Source organism: Salmo salar, chromosome 24 (genome assembly GCF_965601325.2).
Source record: "Salmo salar chromosome 24, fSalSal1, whole genome shotgun sequence".
NCBI classification, from domain to species: domain Eukaryota; kingdom Metazoa; phylum Chordata; class Actinopteri; order Salmoniformes; family Salmonidae; genus Salmo; species Salmo salar.
In genome coordinates, this window is record NC_138314.1 from 9,289,949 (window position 1) to 9,308,305 (window position 18,357).

Genomic DNA, 18,357 nt, shown 5'->3' on the forward strand with positions numbered 1-18,357 from the left:
CAGAACAACCTCACATACCATATATGGATTCTTCAAAATGCCTGCCTCGGGGTGAAAAAATCAGAAAAGGAGGATAAAGAAGAAAACAGCGTGGGGGGGGGAGAGGCAAATGGTTATACTTAAAAGCGTTGTAACTGAAACTGACTGCTTTTCAAAAGCGTTTCCAATCAAAACAAATCTGTGATGCATGCAGAGTGTTTGTGATCAGATATATTTGTGGAGAAGAAATTGTTTTGGCTGAAGATTGATGTGAAGGAGATGCCTTTCGTGTGTATGTGTGTGTGTGTGTGTGTGCACGCTAGTGTGTTTCTGCATTTTATTGGCCTGTAGCAGTAATTAGCTGTCTAACCAATATGATGAACTCAGCTTAAGTCAGCTGTTTTGGTTCTGCTCCCATAACCACATTAGTCCAGAGACTCCTCTCACCTGTCCCCTCTTCCCACTCTGGCTGTCTGTCCAGAACAGCACTGCGTTTAGACCCAATATCATTGACCTAATTCAAGGATGGATACCGTCTTGATCAGCAGAGGGGCCTCTGAACCCCCATTACCATTGCGACGGTCATTGGTTGTACCCCCGTTCACCACCCAACCCCCGCCCTGCTTAACCAGGGTACCATCTCAAATTGAGCTAATGACGATCCCCGACCACAGGCATGTAACAAAAGATGAAACATTGCATTAATATGATTAGTCAGAGTTATCATTTTTACAGATGATGTTGTAATAGGCCTGATTCAAGCAGTTAATAACAGCCTTGAATACTGTGTTGTCTACTAATGGTATAGAATACACATTTGAATAGATACCAGTTAGGCGTGTGAATCATTGGTACTTAGTTTATTCGGATCCCTATTAGCTACTGCACATGCATCAGCTACTCTTCCTGGATTCTACATAAAACATGCAAATACATGACAGGTACAGAAGTAGTACAGAACAGTAATAGACAAGGACGTTTAAATTCGTTTTTATTGTAAACATTTTTACGTATAAAATACGAGCTGTATATTGCAAAGAAATCAAGAGACAACAAAAATACTGTTTACATACTATTCATACGGTATAGACACCTGAGTTGCCGAACCCATTCACAGGATTGGTTAACTCTTGAGGCTCCTAGGGTTTCCACTGAGCTAGGTAAATATACCTTTTAGTTTTAATGCACCGTATTGCTGGAACAAAATTCTAAATAGATTTAATCTTGATGTTCTGGTGCCGTTCGGGCAATTTTTAAAGTATTGATTGGGGACGTGTGTGTGTGTGTGTGTGTGTGTGTGTGTGTGTGTGTGTGTGTGTGTGTGCGCGCAAGGTGCATTCCACATTTTTGTTATGTTACAGCCTTATTCTAAAATGGGTTAAATTGTTTTTTCCCCTCATCAATCGACACACAATACCCCATAATGAAAAAGAAAAAACAGGTTTTTAGTTTTTTTTGCAAATTTATACAAATTAAAACAACGAAAATTTTACATAAGTATTCAGACCCTTTACTCAGTACTTTGTTGAAGCACCTTTGGCAACGATTACAGCCTAGAGTCTTCTTGGGTATGATGCTACAAGCTTGGTACACCTGTATTTGATCTCTGCAGATCCTCTCAGGTTGGATGGGGAGCATCGCTGCACAGCTATTTTCAGGTCTCTCCAGAGATGTTCAATAGGGTTCAAGTCCGGGCTCTGGCTGGGCCACTCAATGACATTAAGAGACTTGTCCCGAAGCCACTCCTGCTTTGTCTTGGCTGTGTGCTTAGGGTCGTGGTCCTGTTGGAAGTTGAATCTTCACCCCAGTCTGAGGTCCTGAGCGTTCTGGAGCAGGTTTTCATCAAGGATCTCTCTGTACTTTACTCCGTTCATCTTTCCCTCAACCTTCCTAACTAGTCTCCCAGTCCCTGCGACTGAAAAACATCCCCTCAGCATGATGCTGCCACCCCCATGATTCACCGTAGGAATGATGCAAGGTTTCCTCCAGACGTGATGCTTGGCATTCAGGCCAGAGAGTTCAATCTTGGTTTCATCAGACCAGAGAATCTTGCTTCTCATGGCCTGAGAGTCCTTTAGGTGTCTTTTGGCAAACTCCAAGCGGGCTGTCATATGCCTTTTTACTGAGGAGTGGCTTCTCTCTGGCCACTCTACCATGAAGACCTGATTGGTGGAGTGCTGCAGAGATGGTTGTCCTTCTAGAACGTTCTCTCATCTCCGCAGAGGAACTCTGGAGCTCTGCCAGAGTGACCATCGGGTTCTTGGTCACCACCCTGACCAAGGCCCTTCTCCCCCGATTGCTCAGTTTGGCTGGGCAGCCAGCTGTAGGAAGTGTCTTGGTGGTTCCAAACTTCTTCTGTTTAAGAATGATGGAGGCCACTGTGTTCTTGGGGACCTTTAGTGTTGCATACATTTTGTGGTACCCTTTCCCAACTCTGTGCCTTGACACAATCCTGTCTCAATGCTCTATGGACAATTCCTTCAACCTCAAGGCTTGGCTTTTGCTCTGACATGCACTGTCAACTGTGGGACCTTGTATAGACAGGTGTGTGCCTTTCCAAATCATGTCCAATCAATTGAATTTACCACAGGTGGACTCCAATCAAGTTGTAGAAACTTCTCAAGGATGATCAATGGAAACAGGATGCACCTGAGCTCAATTTCGAGTCTCATAGCAAAGGGTCTGAAAATGTATACTTTTTTATACATTTGCATACATTTCTAAAGAACTTTTATGGGGTATTGTGTGTAGATTGAGGATAAAAAAATATTTTATCCATTTTAGAATATGGCTGTAACGTAACAAAATGTGGAAAAAGGGAAGGGGTATGAAAACATTCCGAATGCACTGAGGTGTGTGTGTGTGTGTGTGTGTGTGTGTGTGTGTGTGTGTGTGTGTGTGTGTGTGTACACTAGAGGTTGACCGATTTATGATTTTTTTTTTCAACGCCGATACCGATTATTGGAGGCCCAAAAAAAGCTGATACCGATTAATCGGCCGTTTAAAAAAAAAAATGTTTTTAAATTTGTAATAATGACAATTACAACAATACTGAATGAACACTTTTTATTTTAACTTAATATAATACATCAATAAAATCAATTTAGTCTCAAATAAATAATAAAACATGTTCAATTTGGTTTAAATAATGCAAAAACAAAGTGTTGGAGAAAGTAAAAGTGCAATATTTGCCATGTAAAAAAGCTACAGTTTAAGTTCCTTGCTCAGAACATGAGAACATATGAAAGCTGGTGGTTCCTTTTAACATGAGTCTTCAATATTCCCAGGTAAGAAGTTTTAGATTGTAGGAATTATAGGACTATTTCTCTCTACACCATTTGTATTTCATATACCTTTGACTGTTGGAGGTTCTTATAGCCACTATAGTATTGCCAGCCTAATCTCGGGAGTTGATAAGCTTGAAGTCATAAACAGCGCAATGCTTGAAGCACAGCGAAGAGCTGCTGGCAAATGCAGGAAAGTGCTGTTTGAATGAATGCTTACGAGCCTGCTGCTACCTACCACCGCTCAGTCAGACTGCTCTATATAATATCAAATCATAGACTTAATTATAATAACACACAGAAATATGAGCCTTAGGTCATTAATATGGTCAAATCCGGAAACTATCATTTTGAAAACAAAACGTTTATTCTTTCAGTGAAATACGGAACCGTTCCGTATTTTATCTAACAGGTGGCATCCCTAAGTCTAAATATTGCTGTTAACATTGAAGGTTGTCCAATGTATGTCATAATTATGTACAATTCTGGCAAATTAATTACGGTCATTGTTAGGAAGAAATGGTCTTCACACAGTTCGCAACGAGCCAGGCGGCCCAAACTGCTGCACATACCCTGACTCTGCTTGCACAGAACACAAGAGAAGTGACACAATATGGCACTACCCAGACTCTGCCTAGAGCTGGCCGTCAGACCAAACTGAGCAACCGGGCAAGAAGGACTTTGGTCAGGGAGGTGACCATGAACTCAATGACCAATTTGACAGAACGACAGAGTTCCTTGGCTGAGATGGAAGAACCTGCCAGGAGGACAACAGTCTCTGCAGCACTTCACCAATCTGAGCTTTATGGTACAGTGGCCAGACGGAAGCAACTCCTGAGAAAAAGGCACATGACGGCACGCCTGGAGTTTCCAAAAGGCATGTGAAAGACTCTGAGAGCATAAGGCAAAAGATTACGTGGTCTGATGAGACACATTTAACTCTTTTGGCCTGAATAGAAAGAGCTATGTTTGGAGAAAACCAGGCACGGCTCATCACCCGTCTAACACCATCCATACCGTGAAGCATGTGTTGTGTGCTGCCTACCTGGTGCTGTAAAATACCACTCACTGTGGGTGGGGTGGGGGGGGGTCACTTACACACTTTTACATAGGGCTGCTAGCCATACTGAACACACACACACAACAGACAGCGTTGTCATGGCACCTCAGATGTCAACAAAGAGCTCTGGGGGGGATATTCCTTTCTGCCTAGTAGCGGGCAATTTTTCTCAATCATCCATCAGTAAAGGGTAGCTATTTACAAGTAATGAGAGCCATTTCAGGGAAATAGGATTCTGAAAGGGTTTTGATAATATCAGCTGTCTGCGTTCTTTAGCTGGAGAGACCGAAACCAAAAGTGGCTGCAGAGCTATTCAGAGTGCTTGGTTCCCTATTCTAGTTAACCGCTCTTAGGCAAGTCGTTGACGCGTTCAGTAGGCCCACTCTTTGCCTTCTCCGTGTGTGTTTGTTTGAGGAAAGAAAATTGCTACTGCCTATAATGTCGGATGCTTACAGCATTAAGAGACAATGTTCGCTATGCATTTTATAGCCTATCCATTTAGAGAATATCCTTAACCTCAACGTCAATATTTACAGGAATTGCCTACAAGCAGGAGAATCGACCATATCTTAAGAACAGTATTATCTCCTCTCTCGCTCTCTCATCCTCTTCATCTCTCTATTCCCTCTCTCCTCCTCAGTATCTGTCGATCGCAGCACTGGGCTGGTGAGATGTTTAGACTTTTTTTTCCTCCCTTTTCTTTGTTTTGATATTTGTGTGTGACGGCTGAGGCTTTGACACAGACTCAGCGGAGGGCTGAGAGATGCTAGATGACGTGTGTCAAGTGATATTAAACGTGAGAGCCCTCCATTCCTCCCCTCTCGTCCCTGGCTTTGTCCACTGTGGTTAGTGTGAAGAATGACACGTCTCGTCTCTGTTTGGGGGTAAAAAAAGAAATGGCATGTCTGATGTATTACCCCTCCAATCGTGCTGGGCAGAATGACCCGGGCTCACTCTGTCCTACATAGACAAAGGCAGGTTCAGGAAGGACAAAGTCAAGCTCAAATAACAACCTATCCCCAACATATTCCATATATAGTGGCGTTGGTCGAAAGCAGTGCACTTTATATGGAATTCGGTGCCAATTGATAAACAAGGCCCAGTGTAGGTCTATGTGAAGTAGTCTTAAGTGCAAAGGTAAGACGGCGTAGTGATATGTGTCTTGTACCATATGTGCAGTAACATGCTTTGCGATTTCATATGGGAGCTAATCAGGGCCTGGGGCGGTGAGGGACTATTAGGACACGTTAGCTAATCTAATTGCTAATGAATTAGTGTGTAAGCTGTTGTGGTTCTGTTCCCTCTCTGCAGCCTTTGTCCTTTCAATGAGGAATTTAATAATAATATAGTAATAGTTTGGTGGGTGTAAATATTTGTCCTGATTCACACACTTGTACAAGTGTGTATTATACACATGTGTGAAATGGCCATTATCAATTAGGGTTAAAGGGATAGTTCGCCCAAATTACAAAATGACACATTGGTTTCCTTACCCTGTAATCAGTCTATGGACAAGCTATGACCGCAATCCATGCTTCGGTTTAGTTTCCCTGACACTGTTTCCACATGGTAATGTTTTAGCATTTGTGGCACAAATCTCATTCAAGTCATTTGGACCGATTTTTATTAGCATTTCATGTTCAAATCATCTGTAAGTATCTAAAATGGATTGTAAAGCTCAACAAAAGTCACTTATAGATGTTTTGAACAAATTTAATATATATGACTTGATGGGATTTGTGCCACGAATGCTATAACGATATCATGTGGAAACAGTGCCAGGGAAACTACACCATAGCATGGATTGCTGTCATACTTTGGCCATAGACTGCTTCTAGGGTAACGAAACAATGTAATTTTGTAATTTGAGTGAACTATCCCTTTAAGTGCCTTGCTCAAAGGCACATGGACAGATTTTTCACGTTGCCAGCTCAGGGATTTGAGCTAGCGACCTTTCGGTTACTGGCCCAACGCTCTAACCGCCTATGGGCTACCCGCCTATGGGCTACTACTTGAAACCAGGTCATTCACAAATGGATAGTAAATGTGAACTATATCCTAAATGACACTGTTGCAAAAAAATATTTGAGTAGTGTAGAAGTGAGAGAGCTAGGCTTATTGATCTGGGCTCTCAGGATAGTAGGCAGTACACACTGTGAATGCAAAATGCCAAATAAAGAAATATTGGTGTGTGGGGGTTAACTCTTCCAAGCTGTCGTTTTCCTAGGTGTTTCATTTTTCTCTCTGTGTGATGGGACCAGAGAGGTGTGTGTGTGTGTGTGTGTGTGTGTGTGTGTGTGTGTGTGTGTGTGTGTGTGTGTGTGTTTGTTCCACAGCACCCCCACTACTTCTCTCACCCATGCATTCAGGATTGCTAGTTGTTAAATTGGCATGTATGGGTGTGTAGGCTTTTAGTCATCGTTATCTTGGACGTGTGTGTGTGTGTGTGTGTGTGTGTTTGAGCTGTGTGTGTTAAGGGGGGGGGTGTGTGTGTGTGTGTGTGTGTGTGGTGTGTGTTAATTTGGGCTGTGTGTGTGTGGTTAGGGTGGGGGCTGGGGTGTTAGTAAATCTGGATGTCAATAGTTGATGGTAAACAACCCAAGTGACTCCAGGAAGGAAGGGGTTAAGTCCGAGCCGGCAGGGCTGCGTTACGCTAACGGCAGCTGGCTGAAGCAGAAAGGGGAAGTACTGAGCTCAGAGGAACCCAGACGGTGAAACCTCTCTCTCCCTCGCTACAGCTGAGCGCTCCCAATGCTTCCCACCCATGTGTGTGTTTTCTGTTCTGTGTTTGTGTGTGTGCGTGCGTGCGCAGTGCTGGAATGCAGCTTCCCCCCTCTGGGTGTGTGTGCCTGGTGTGTGACGTCAGCACACACACACACACAGCGGGTCAGTTTAAGGTCACTCCGTTGATCTACATCCGTGGGTTGTGGGATTTTTTGGTGTAGCGGACACCATTGGGTAACATGATATCCTCGCCGGTCCCACTCCCAGTCACAAGGGGGCGATGGCAACGTTTACATGTAATTTTCATTTTGTGAAAGCAAAGAGTTGCCTTCCCTTGCTCGTAGTAGCTAGCTGGCTTTAGCCTGGCTAAAAATATATTAATATAGAAATATATTAAGCTAGCTAGCCTTTCCAGCTTCCTACATCTCCATGTGAAATAATCAGATTTATAATGAGAAAAATATACTTGTATACAACACTCAATCTTGCGTCTGTGTAGAGCGTGTAGTATGCTTTAGGGCTAGGCATCACTGAGAACATGTGTCGGGAAGGGGAGCAAGGGAGGTGTCACATATTAGAGAGAGGAGGAAGGAAAGAGGAGGGGTGTGTTTGTGGGAGTAGGAGATATACTTTAGAAGTCAGGAATGTGTAGTGTGTCGGGTGACTTTCCAAGTGGAATGTTTTTAATGTGTGTTTTTTCCCCAGCGTGGATTTGTGCCATTCTCATGACTTTATGGCCGTCGTAGCTGTTTTGATGCAGGTCTAGCCTCGTTTGCCCTCTTGTCACTGTTTGTAATCCCCTTCCTAATGTAGAGGGTTGTCCTTACAAACACACTCCGCCTTAAAGAGCTGACATTGGCTTTTCAATGGATCCCCAGTACATTAATCTTCACACACACTCACACACACACACCAACCCGTTACATTCATCTTCAGCCAAGAGACCGTTGAGGGACTTCTCTTGGTAATTACGCACGTTCATTTCCATGCATATATAATTTCTCTCCCATTAATGAACTCCACACATGGATTGGAGGGGATGTATAGACCAAAGCCTAGTTTGAGGCATGTGGTTTCAAACATAGGCTAGCCAAAGCCCTGCTTTCCAGATAGTTCAGTTGAATGTCCCATGGATAGTCAAGACAGCCATCCTCTTGCCAAGCTACACAATCACTCAACAGGCCAGTAAACTGGCTGGGCCTGAAAAGTCCAATTCAATCAAATTAGACTCCATTTTGTAAGTGATAGTTTGGAAATGATTCTTGACGGATCGTGTGGCAACTAAGTGGCGGCTTCACCCAACGAGACCAGAGTAGACTGTCATTTCAGCAGCCGTAGGATGACACCTCCAATCATACACAGACGTGAACACACACACACACACACACACTCCATCCTGATGATTAATATACAGATTTGCAGTCACATTTGCATGTCGAAGTAATTGAATTGAAATTCACAGAATGTTTGAAAAAAAAAAAATATATATATATATATATACACACACACACAGCCAGGTGTATAAAATTATATATATGTCATTTTATACACCTGGCTGTGTGTGTGTGTCAGCACCTGTGGAGGACAAGGCCTTTGCTCTGTTAGAGGGGTCACGGCCCAAACAGGGCCGCCCTTGGTGCTCAGCTGTGTTATTCCAGCCTGTCCCTCACCTAGAGCACACACAGTTTAACAGCCCTAAAACAGCGGCCCTTGCTTAATGCATTGATCTGTGTTTATGATCTCTGTACGGGGTCTTCCTTATAGGACCACACACACTCTTCTCTCTCTAATAAGCACCTCTTATGCCCCCCCCCCCCCCCCCCAGTAAGACTGCACACATGTGAGGTGTACACCCTAAAACCTCTGATTCTTTATTTTCTTCTCATATAAACGTAGAAACTAAGCACTTTTGAGGTCATTTCAGATGGATGACAACATTAAGGGCTGAACAGATTGCTCACTCACTTTTCGACGGGTTCCTAGTTCCACCCAGAACTCCAAGTGTCCATCCCAAATGGCACCCTGTTCCCTGTTTAGTGCACTACTTTTGACCAGGGCCCATACGGATATGCATCCCAACTCTGGTCCTACAGTAGATCTTCTTTCAGGCCAGATGGAATTCCAGACTACCAACATGCTCTTTAGATACCATAGGGTCCCTCTGGCTACCATAGGGTCCCTCTGGCTACCATAGGATCCCCTTCTATTGCTTTCTTCTGCTAAGCTGAAATTGGGGTAATTTGATTAGATCTCAAAGCTAAAGGGGCGAATGAGCCTTCTCTTCTCTCTATCCTCTTCTCTATAAAACACACACACACACACACACACACACACACACACACACACACACACACACACACACACACACACACACACACACACACACACACACACAGGACTGTGTCATATTATATCGAAGTGACAGTTACTCATAAACCAATTCAGCAAATACATTTCATGAACCACCCGCCGCTGTGGCTGAATTGTCTGCATTGACTTGGAAATATATGTATGATGCTCAGTCTAATTTACCCCAGTGGTTGCAAACTGAGAGCTTTTGTGCTTAGGCAAGCAGCCTCCCAGCCTCAACTAGGTCTCTTAATGTGGGAATGCTCAAATCCTATATAAAGCCTACATTCTTCCTCCTGTGGGTCGGAGTGGGTTAATTCTGGAGGGGCTTTGGCCTCTCCTTCTCCCTGAAATAAGATCAGGGTTTTGGTATTTTGGGGGCCCCATGTCGTTGAATGAGAGGAAGGAGGGCTTGTAGCTGGTCGAGAGAGCTTGCTGGCTTATCACCACTCATACGGTTTCAAAAGCAGAGAGGGAGAGAGAGTATCTAGGCTAGTGCTTTGATGTGGGCCCCCAAGTGTATGGGTGGTCCAGGGGCCCTGTGGGTTTACACATACACTCACTCTCTACTGCTTGCATACACTCCTCCCGTTTTCACTCTTCACTCACTCTCACACACACACACACACACACACACACACACACACTCAGGGTGTGCTTGAAGCCAAGTGTGATTTCACCAGACCGGTCATGAGGGGTTTCTAGGGCAACCTCACAGAGGCCTTGTTCTAAAAATGTCCGCCACGGTTCCTTTGAAAGTCCACCCTGGCCTTTCCAACACACAGCAACAGCCCTAAGCTGCTCTCTGCAGCTGCAGGTGACGGGAACACAGTCTAATAGCTAGCACATGAGATACTGAAGGCCTCATACCAACCAGCAGTTGGGGGAAGAAGAGTGAGAGAAAGGGTGTGTGTGTGTGTGTGTGTGTGTGTGTGTGTGTGTGTGTGTGCGTTTTCATGTTTTGTATGTGTGTAAGAGAGGGAGGGAGCACCCAATAAAGAGCCATGGCAGCAGTCTTAAAATGTGATAGGCTTTGGTGTTTTATTGTGTTATGGAATCTATCTGGACTCTGCTTTTAAGAGTTTGCCATAGGTTTTGTGTTTTATCAAGCTTTTGTTTGCCGTCTCCATTTGTATTCCTATTAACACTATTGGTCATTGTATGGTGTAGGTTTCTGGTCTGCTAAAAATAAGGGATAGGTAGGTGTTAGTTTTTCTACAGGCGTGTATCAGAGCTGCCGAGTTCTCTTTTTGAACCGCACATGTTTCTGATGTTCTTGTTATTCCCGCTCTTTGGACTGGGACTTGCTTGTGAAAGGTTGGAGAGCACACGCTGGACCTGTTTCTGAGCCGCGCGCGCACACACACACACACACACACACAGACGCACTGTTTTTAAGAGTAGCATTATTGCTCTGAGACGCGGCTTAGGCCCGACTCCTCCCGCCCGAAGGCCGTGGGGCTCAAACAAACAGCATGGGGTCTCACAGGTTAGATGACTACCTCTACCCGCTCCCCCATTTTCGCTGTTCATTCTTCATAAAGGGTTTATTTTAGCATGGGGGGGTAGGCTTCGGGGTTCCGACTCATTCTGTTGCGGTCTCGTCTTGTATGGGATGCCGTATTCAAGCCTCCTCCTGGTAATGCACGGCCCCATGTCGAGTAGCGGCGGCAGCTTTGATATCCCTGTTATTACACTGCTGATATCACAGCAAGCCACATCCCTTTTGATAAGCGTATTTATGCATGTATGTCTCCACTTGGCCCCAATATGTTTTTCTCTCTCTTTTACGAAGCGCATAAATTAATTCACACCACTCTTGTCTCCCTGGCCCCTCCCCAATATTAATAAATGCATGATCTCACGCTGGCCGCGTCCCTTTCATATGCTCATCAGTGTGTGTTTTAATACCAGCGCTAGCAGCCCTGCCCTCCTCATGCATATTCATAGTGGAATAATGCCCCCGCCTCTGGAAACGCAGCGCTCCGGAGGAGATCAAACACTATTCAAATGAGCGGGTTCCATTATTGATACACACACACACACACACACACACACACACACACACACACACACACACACACACACACACACACACACACACACATACTTTGCATCTCTCACTCTCCCTATCTGTGCTGCTATCGTTGTTGACCCAACCTGCCACAGGACGTCAATCTGTACTCAATGTGGCCCTGCTTTCATGTTCGGAGAATATGGAATATCTATGCACCCCTTTCATAAGGTTAAGGAAGGTTTACGTGATCTTTACGCGTGACATGCCTTTTTACTGAGAGGACATGGCTTCGTCATTTTAATTCAATAAAATGTAAATTGCTTAATTAACATCTCCCTGATGCTTTTGTGTTGTTTAGTGGTTTTAGACAGGGTTGGGCTTCTGTGTCCTAAGTCCTGCATGATGTCCCAATCATAATGGGCTTGAAATTCATATCCCTGTCTTTTTTTTCCCCTCTCCTCTTTTATATCCTATCTCTCACCCCTCTTTCTTTCACCTCTCCTCTTTTATTTTATAGTGGATTCACAATAAAGGATTGTTGAAATGAATTATTATTTATTTTTTCTTCTCTCTTCCCAGGGTTCCATCTGAGTGGTACGGTAACAGACCCGGCCACGTCCTCTCAGCCTGAGATGGTCTGCAGCGTGAGCGTCAGCTTCGACCGCTGTAAGATCACCGCGGTGACCTGTAGCTGCGGCAACAAGGACATATTCTACTGCGCCCACGTGGTAGCGCTGGCCCTGTACCGCGTACGGAAGCCCGAGCAGGTCAAACTGCACCTGCCCATCTCAGAGACGCTGTTCCAGATGAGCAGAGATCAGCTGCAGAAGTTTGTCCAGTACCTGATATCAGTGCATCATACAGAGGTGTTGCCCACCGCACAGAAACTGGCAGATGAGATCCTGTCAACTAACTCTGAGATCAACCAGGTCCACGGTGAGTGTGTAGGCCCCGCTGAGGACATTGACTGTGCTAAAGGTAAAGGCTGGGCAGATCAATGCTGCTCATTAGTCTGATCCTGCCTGTAAATTAAAGCTCTGTCCACCTCTAAACAACACTAAAAACCTGGTCTTTATTTACCTTAGAGAGACGGGTAGGTAAAGGGGTAAAAGGATGACTGAAAGGTTTCTACAGCTCCACAAGTTACCTTAAATTAGATTAGAGTTCTTTATTAAACAAATCAAATGTAGAATGTCTCATTGTGTGTTTGTGTGCCTGCCTGCGTAGGGGCCTCGGACCCCAGGGGCCAGTGTGGATGATGAGAAATGTGTGTGTAACTAACCTTGCTCTCTGTCTCGCTCTGTGTGTGTGTAGGGGCCCCGGACCCCACTGCAGGGGCCAGTGTGGATGATGAGAACTGTTGGCACTTGGATGAGGAGCAGGTCCAGGAGCAGGTGAAACTCTTCCTGTCACAGGGAGGATACCATGGCTCTGGGAAACAACTCAACCTCCTGTTTAGCAAGGTAACACCACACACACATGCCCATCAGACACACACATGCCCATCAGACACACACAGGAGCGTCAGACACACACACACTCCCCTCCTCTAGACACTCACCGCGTCTCTATGTAAAACTTTGCAATGACTATTATTACCACTGGAAGAGGCTGAAACGTTGCATTATATCTCCTTTCATATATAAACGCATTAACATCAACATCGCATTTCTCCCAGTGTATTTCCACAGCCAAGTTGTTTCTGTTCAGTTCAAAGCCACTGTTTCTCTGTTAGTCTAAAGAGCCATTAGCATGGCAGTTGGCACATACATTAAACCGTACAATTGTTGAGGTTTGATGTTTCTTTTAGCCCTTGATGTATACCTGTCTCTACACCAGATGAGTGTTAGTCTGGCTGATGTGCCAAGCTCAGCAATATGATATGCTCTTCTAGTGTAGATTTAGCCTAGCGCTAATGTAAAATATTTACTCTGTGTGCCAAAGGACTTTCACCTATGTTGTGCACTATTTTTTGATAATGGCCCATCTGGACACTGGTCAAAAGTAGTTCTTATAGAATAGGGTATGGACTTTCGTCAGAAATAGTGCGCTACATATGGAAAAGTGTGCCGTTAGGAACACAGGCTAAAGCCTAGCGCTAATGTGAAATATTTAGCCTAGCGCTAATGTGAAATATGTAGCCTAGCGCTAATGTGAAATATGTAGCCTAGCGCTAGTGTGAAATATGTAGCCTAGCGCTAGTGTGAAATATGTAGCCTAGCGCTAGTGTGAAATATGTAGCCTAGCGCTAGTGTGAAATATGTAGCCTAGCGCTAGTGTGAAATATGTAGCCTAGCGCTAGTGTGAAGTATTTAGCCTAGTGCTAATGTGAAATATTTAGCCTAGCACTAGTGTGTTGACCACTATGTAAATACTGGCTGGCCATTAGAACCTCCGCCCCTAGTTTTAACATCTGCCTGCATTAAGCTCTACATACATACATACATACATACATACATACATACATACATACATACATATACACACACACACACTGATGCTGTCCTCCCTGTCCCATAGGTGAGGGAGATGCTGCGTATGCGTGACTCTAACGGAGCACGGATGTTAACACTGATCACAGAACAGTTTATGGCCGACCCTCGCCTGGCACTGTGGAGACAGCAGGGCACCACCATGAACGACAAGTACAGACAGCTCTGGGACGAACTAGGTGAGTGTATATCCACTCACACACACACACACACACAGACACACACTAATGAACCGCAGGATAAATTCACATTTGCAAACAAACATGCATGCTCACACACATACAGTAGGCTACTTTATGTACTGTACATCTTTACTGATAGACAACACAAACGGCAACCTTACGTACTGTTGTATTTATCATTAAACTCTGCTGCCGTCTTCTCCACACGCAATCACCATACCATACTCCCTTTATCTCTGCTTAATTATTTATTTATCGACTTTAGATAGGAAGCACTCACATGTCCACTGTGGCCTTCAGTACAGATTACTTGTATACACACACACACACCCACACACACACACACACACACACACACACACACACACACACACACACACACACTGATTGAGGTTTTGGGGTTATGCAGCCTATGTTATGTTAGTTGTGCTCTCCTGCTAATGTGCGAATGGGGACAAAAAAAGTCTCTGGATGTCAACCTCCTATTTTCATTTCTGTATTTTCACATTTATTATTCACTATGTTGACAGACAGACAGAAAGACAGTTTTCTGCTTTGATTTTCTGCTTTGATTTGTATTTTTAGAAGTGTAACAATGCGTTGACGTCCAGACTCTGAGTCCTTCTCTGACTGCTTGATATGTGGCAAATCCTGCCTCTCGGCTCGGCTGCTTTCCACTTTTGTCTTTTAGTCCTCGTCAGGGCCGGCTACTTCTCTCCTCTCATCCAGACACCGCCGTCCTTCCTTCATTTCTCCTCTACTTCATCTCTGTTGGCTAACCACCCCGTTTCCTTTTTTTTCTGACCATCTGTCCTTGTTGCTCTCTCTCTCTCTGCCTTTCTGAACGTTTTCATCCTCCTTTATGTCCATCAATCGTTGCCACATCATAGTGTGTGTGTGTGTGGTGTATTAGCTGATGTGTTTTTGGTTTGTCTCTGTGACACTATCGTCCTACATCTTCCTGAATGTGTTACGATATCCATGGAGACTTCTTCACTTTTAGTCTTGAGTTTGTTTCTGTTTACCTGGTATTGATGTATGCAGTGTGTGTCTGTGACGGTGCGTGAAGGACAAATACAGTTCCCGCTTTTCAAAGAGTTTGTCGACAAGAAAGGTTCGTGCGTCAGCGCAAGACTGTATCTACAACTACAAAGTATCCAACTCCCTGACGTTTTTGCGCGGGGGGGGGGGTGATTTTTTTTTTACAGAATATCTCAACTTTAGATTTCTTTGAAAAGTTGGATAAACTTTAAAACCCATCTCTAAATAACAACACAACAATAGACCAAAAAATGTGGGTCCAAAACAAAAGATTGACGGGGATCTCTTTTTTACCTGCAGTTTAGTTTGGTTCTGTGGGTTTACCACCTTCAGACCACTCTCCTGATTTTAGCCTGAAGTCAAACATGACCTTGGGTGGGATAAGACCTAACCTGTGTGTGCGTGTGCACGTGTGGTTTGTGTGTGCAGGTGCCCTGTGGATGTGTATCGTGTTGAACCCCCACTGTAAGACGGAGCAGAAGTGCTCGTGGCTCAGAGAGCTGAGGAGGTGGAACAGCGTGGACGTGTGCCCCTGGGAGGATGGTAACCATGGCAACGATCTGCCCAACCTCACCCACTCCCTGCCTCAGGGTGCCCATGGCAACCAAGGTGAGAGACGGGACTCTTTCTTTCTCCACATCAACCCTCCATCTTTCTTTCTCTCTGTGTATATCTGTCTTTCTTGTCTTCTCGGTCTCCCTCGCTCCATCTCTCTTTTTGTTAGCCTGCAGCCAACGTTTGAACTCTCCCTCCCTCCAGTACCCTCTCCCACTCCATCCCTCTATCCCTCCTCCTCCCTTCTCTCTTCTCTGTTTAATGCGAGTCTCTCTCCCTCTCCATCCTGTCAGAGTCGCGTCCCCACAGGACGGTGTTCACACGGGCAATCGAGGCGTGTGACCTCCACTGGCAGGATCGTCACCTGCAGCACATCATTGCCAGCGACCTCTATGCCAACTACTGTTACCATGACAACCAGGACGGCTCGCTCTTCGACACACGTGGATGGCCCATGTGGCACGGTGAGTGTGTGTTTGAGAGTGTGTTTTTATTTTTTGTGTGTATCGTGATGCTTGGTGTGTGTAAAGGGGAAACGGAGGACTGTGTGTCAATATGTGTGTTGTCTTATGTCAAGTGGTCACATTTTGCCAAAAGCCTTATAGAAAGGGATAAAGACAACATTAGTTCATCTCTCTCTGTCTCTGTGTCTCTCAGAACACGTCCCGACGGCTTGTGCTCGGGTGGACGCCCTGCGTTCCCATGGTTACCCCCGCGAAGCACTTCGATTGGCCATTGCCGTGGTAAACACACTGCGGCGGCAGCAGCAGAGACAACTGGAGCACTTCCGCCGACATAAGAAAGGTCAGACTGCACTTATTAGATGACGTAGGACTGCTATAAAGCCCTCAATGGACTCTTATAAAGCCTCATAAGTGCAGATATAGAGCTCTGTTACATACTAAAGTAGCAGTGTCAATGGGGTTGACACTATGTTACTATGTGCCCTGTAGTTGACATGTGTTGCATCCTGTCCGTGACAGAGCTGCTCCATAAAGCCATCACCTCCATAACCAACATGGAAGGCTGGGTGGGTCACCCCCTGGATCCCATCGGCACCCTGTTCAGCACCCTCACTGAGACGGGACGGGGGGCAGAGGAGGGGGCCAACACCTGCCTTGACCTCTCAGGTACTAAAAAGAAGAATCAATCTAGTCTTCTTTGTCTCCATCTTTTGATTCTACTCTTCTCCTTTTTTCTCACTCAGATGGTCCCTCTCTCAGCCCTTGCTTAAAAATTCCCCTTTTCTTATCCCTCTGTCTTTCCTCTCCTAGTAAAAAAAATTGTCAAGGCACACACTAAGCTAACCCGGTGATATGGAAAATTACGAGCTGGAGGTCTTGGGCCCGTCCCAAATACTTTGACCTGGGACGTGGTCAAATGTGCAGTCTATATTGAATAGGGTGCTGTTTGGGACAGACTGACCCTCAGTGTTGTGGACTAGGAGGGAGGCTCCAAACCTCAGAGAACACTGAAAAACGGACTACTAGGTACTGACCCTTTGTGTCTCTCTCTCTCTCTCGCTTAGATTGTTCCAGTGTGGTGAGTCGTGCGGAGCTGCAGCGGTTGCCAGTGCAGAGGTTGCTAGGCGAGGGCGAATCATACGGGGCGCTGGCTGTGGAGACTGCTCTGATTGGCTTAGGCCAGCAGAGGGTGATGCCTGATGGGCTGTACGCCCAGGAGAAGGTGTGTCGCAACGAAGAGCAGCTATTGGCCAAGCTGCAGGAAGTGGAGCTGGATGACACGCTGGTCAAGATCTTCCGCAAACAAGCCGTCTTCCTGTTAGAGAGTGAGAACACACACACACACACACACACACACAGTGTCCTTTTACTTTGGTTATCGGATAAAGCGTAAAATAATCTGCCATATGGTTGTTATGAATGTGTGGAGTATGTGTTTCCATGGCTGAGCTGTAGCTGTGTGAGGTAAAACGAGAGCGGGCTTTTGGTCTCTCCTTCCCTCTCTCCTTCCTTCTCTCCAAGCATTGAGGCTCTATGCTGAAGCATATTTCACTCCTCCATCTCAATATTTATTATCTTATTATCTTTCATTCAGTGGGGTAAATATAACTAGAACCGCCTTAAGCCAGACCAAAATAAGCCTCACACAGTAAAACTAGCGATGTGTCGGCAGCCACACACACACACACACACACACACACACACACACACACACACACACACACACACACACACTGTACTGACATCTTGTACTGGGACAGAATGTGACTGCTGTGGTTTGGTTATGGGAGTGGGAGAGATGGTAGACCCAGCCCTCAAACCTCCAGTCCCACCCTAACCCCTGCCTCTGCCCAGGACGACCACCCACCTCTGGGCTGGTTGGTAATTGAGTCCCAGGCTCTAAGGCCTAAGACTGCTGGAGACTGTAATGGGGCTTGTGGTCGGGGGGCGGGGAGGGGCTGTTCAGTCTAGAATAACCCAGCGGAGACGAGGGGGAGGGAAGCCTAGTCTGCACATCTGGCCATATGGCATTCACCACGTCATGGTGACCGCTTTGTGCTGCGTGGCCTTTTCTCCTCTGGACTGAGACTGGGAGGAGGAAACTATGATAGCCACTGTCTAGCCACGCAATAATCCCCACACACACACACACACACACACACACACACACACACACACACACACACACACACACACACTTATAAGTATAC

General features: G+C 45.4%; 1 protein-coding gene across 1 annotated transcript in view; it reads left to right on the forward strand.

Annotated features, from left to right (window-relative positions):
* LOC106585158 (zinc finger SWIM domain-containing protein 6) overlaps positions 1-18,357 on the forward strand; it is a 47,711-nt gene that overhangs the window by 21,182 nt on the left and 8,172 nt on the right. Inside the window, exons 2-9 of the mRNA XM_014171058.3 lie at positions 11,993-12,349; positions 12,728-12,876; positions 13,934-14,084; positions 15,558-15,737; positions 15,977-16,147; positions 16,341-16,487; positions 16,667-16,813; positions 17,212-17,472. Coding sequence (XP_014026533.1) covers positions 11,993-12,349; positions 12,728-12,876; positions 13,934-14,084; positions 15,558-15,737; positions 15,977-16,147; positions 16,341-16,487; positions 16,667-16,813; positions 17,212-17,472 — 1,563 coding nt within the window. The remainder of the gene's footprint in view (positions 1-11,992; positions 12,350-12,727; positions 12,877-13,933; positions 14,085-15,557; positions 15,738-15,976; positions 16,148-16,340; positions 16,488-16,666; positions 16,814-17,211; positions 17,473-18,357) is intronic.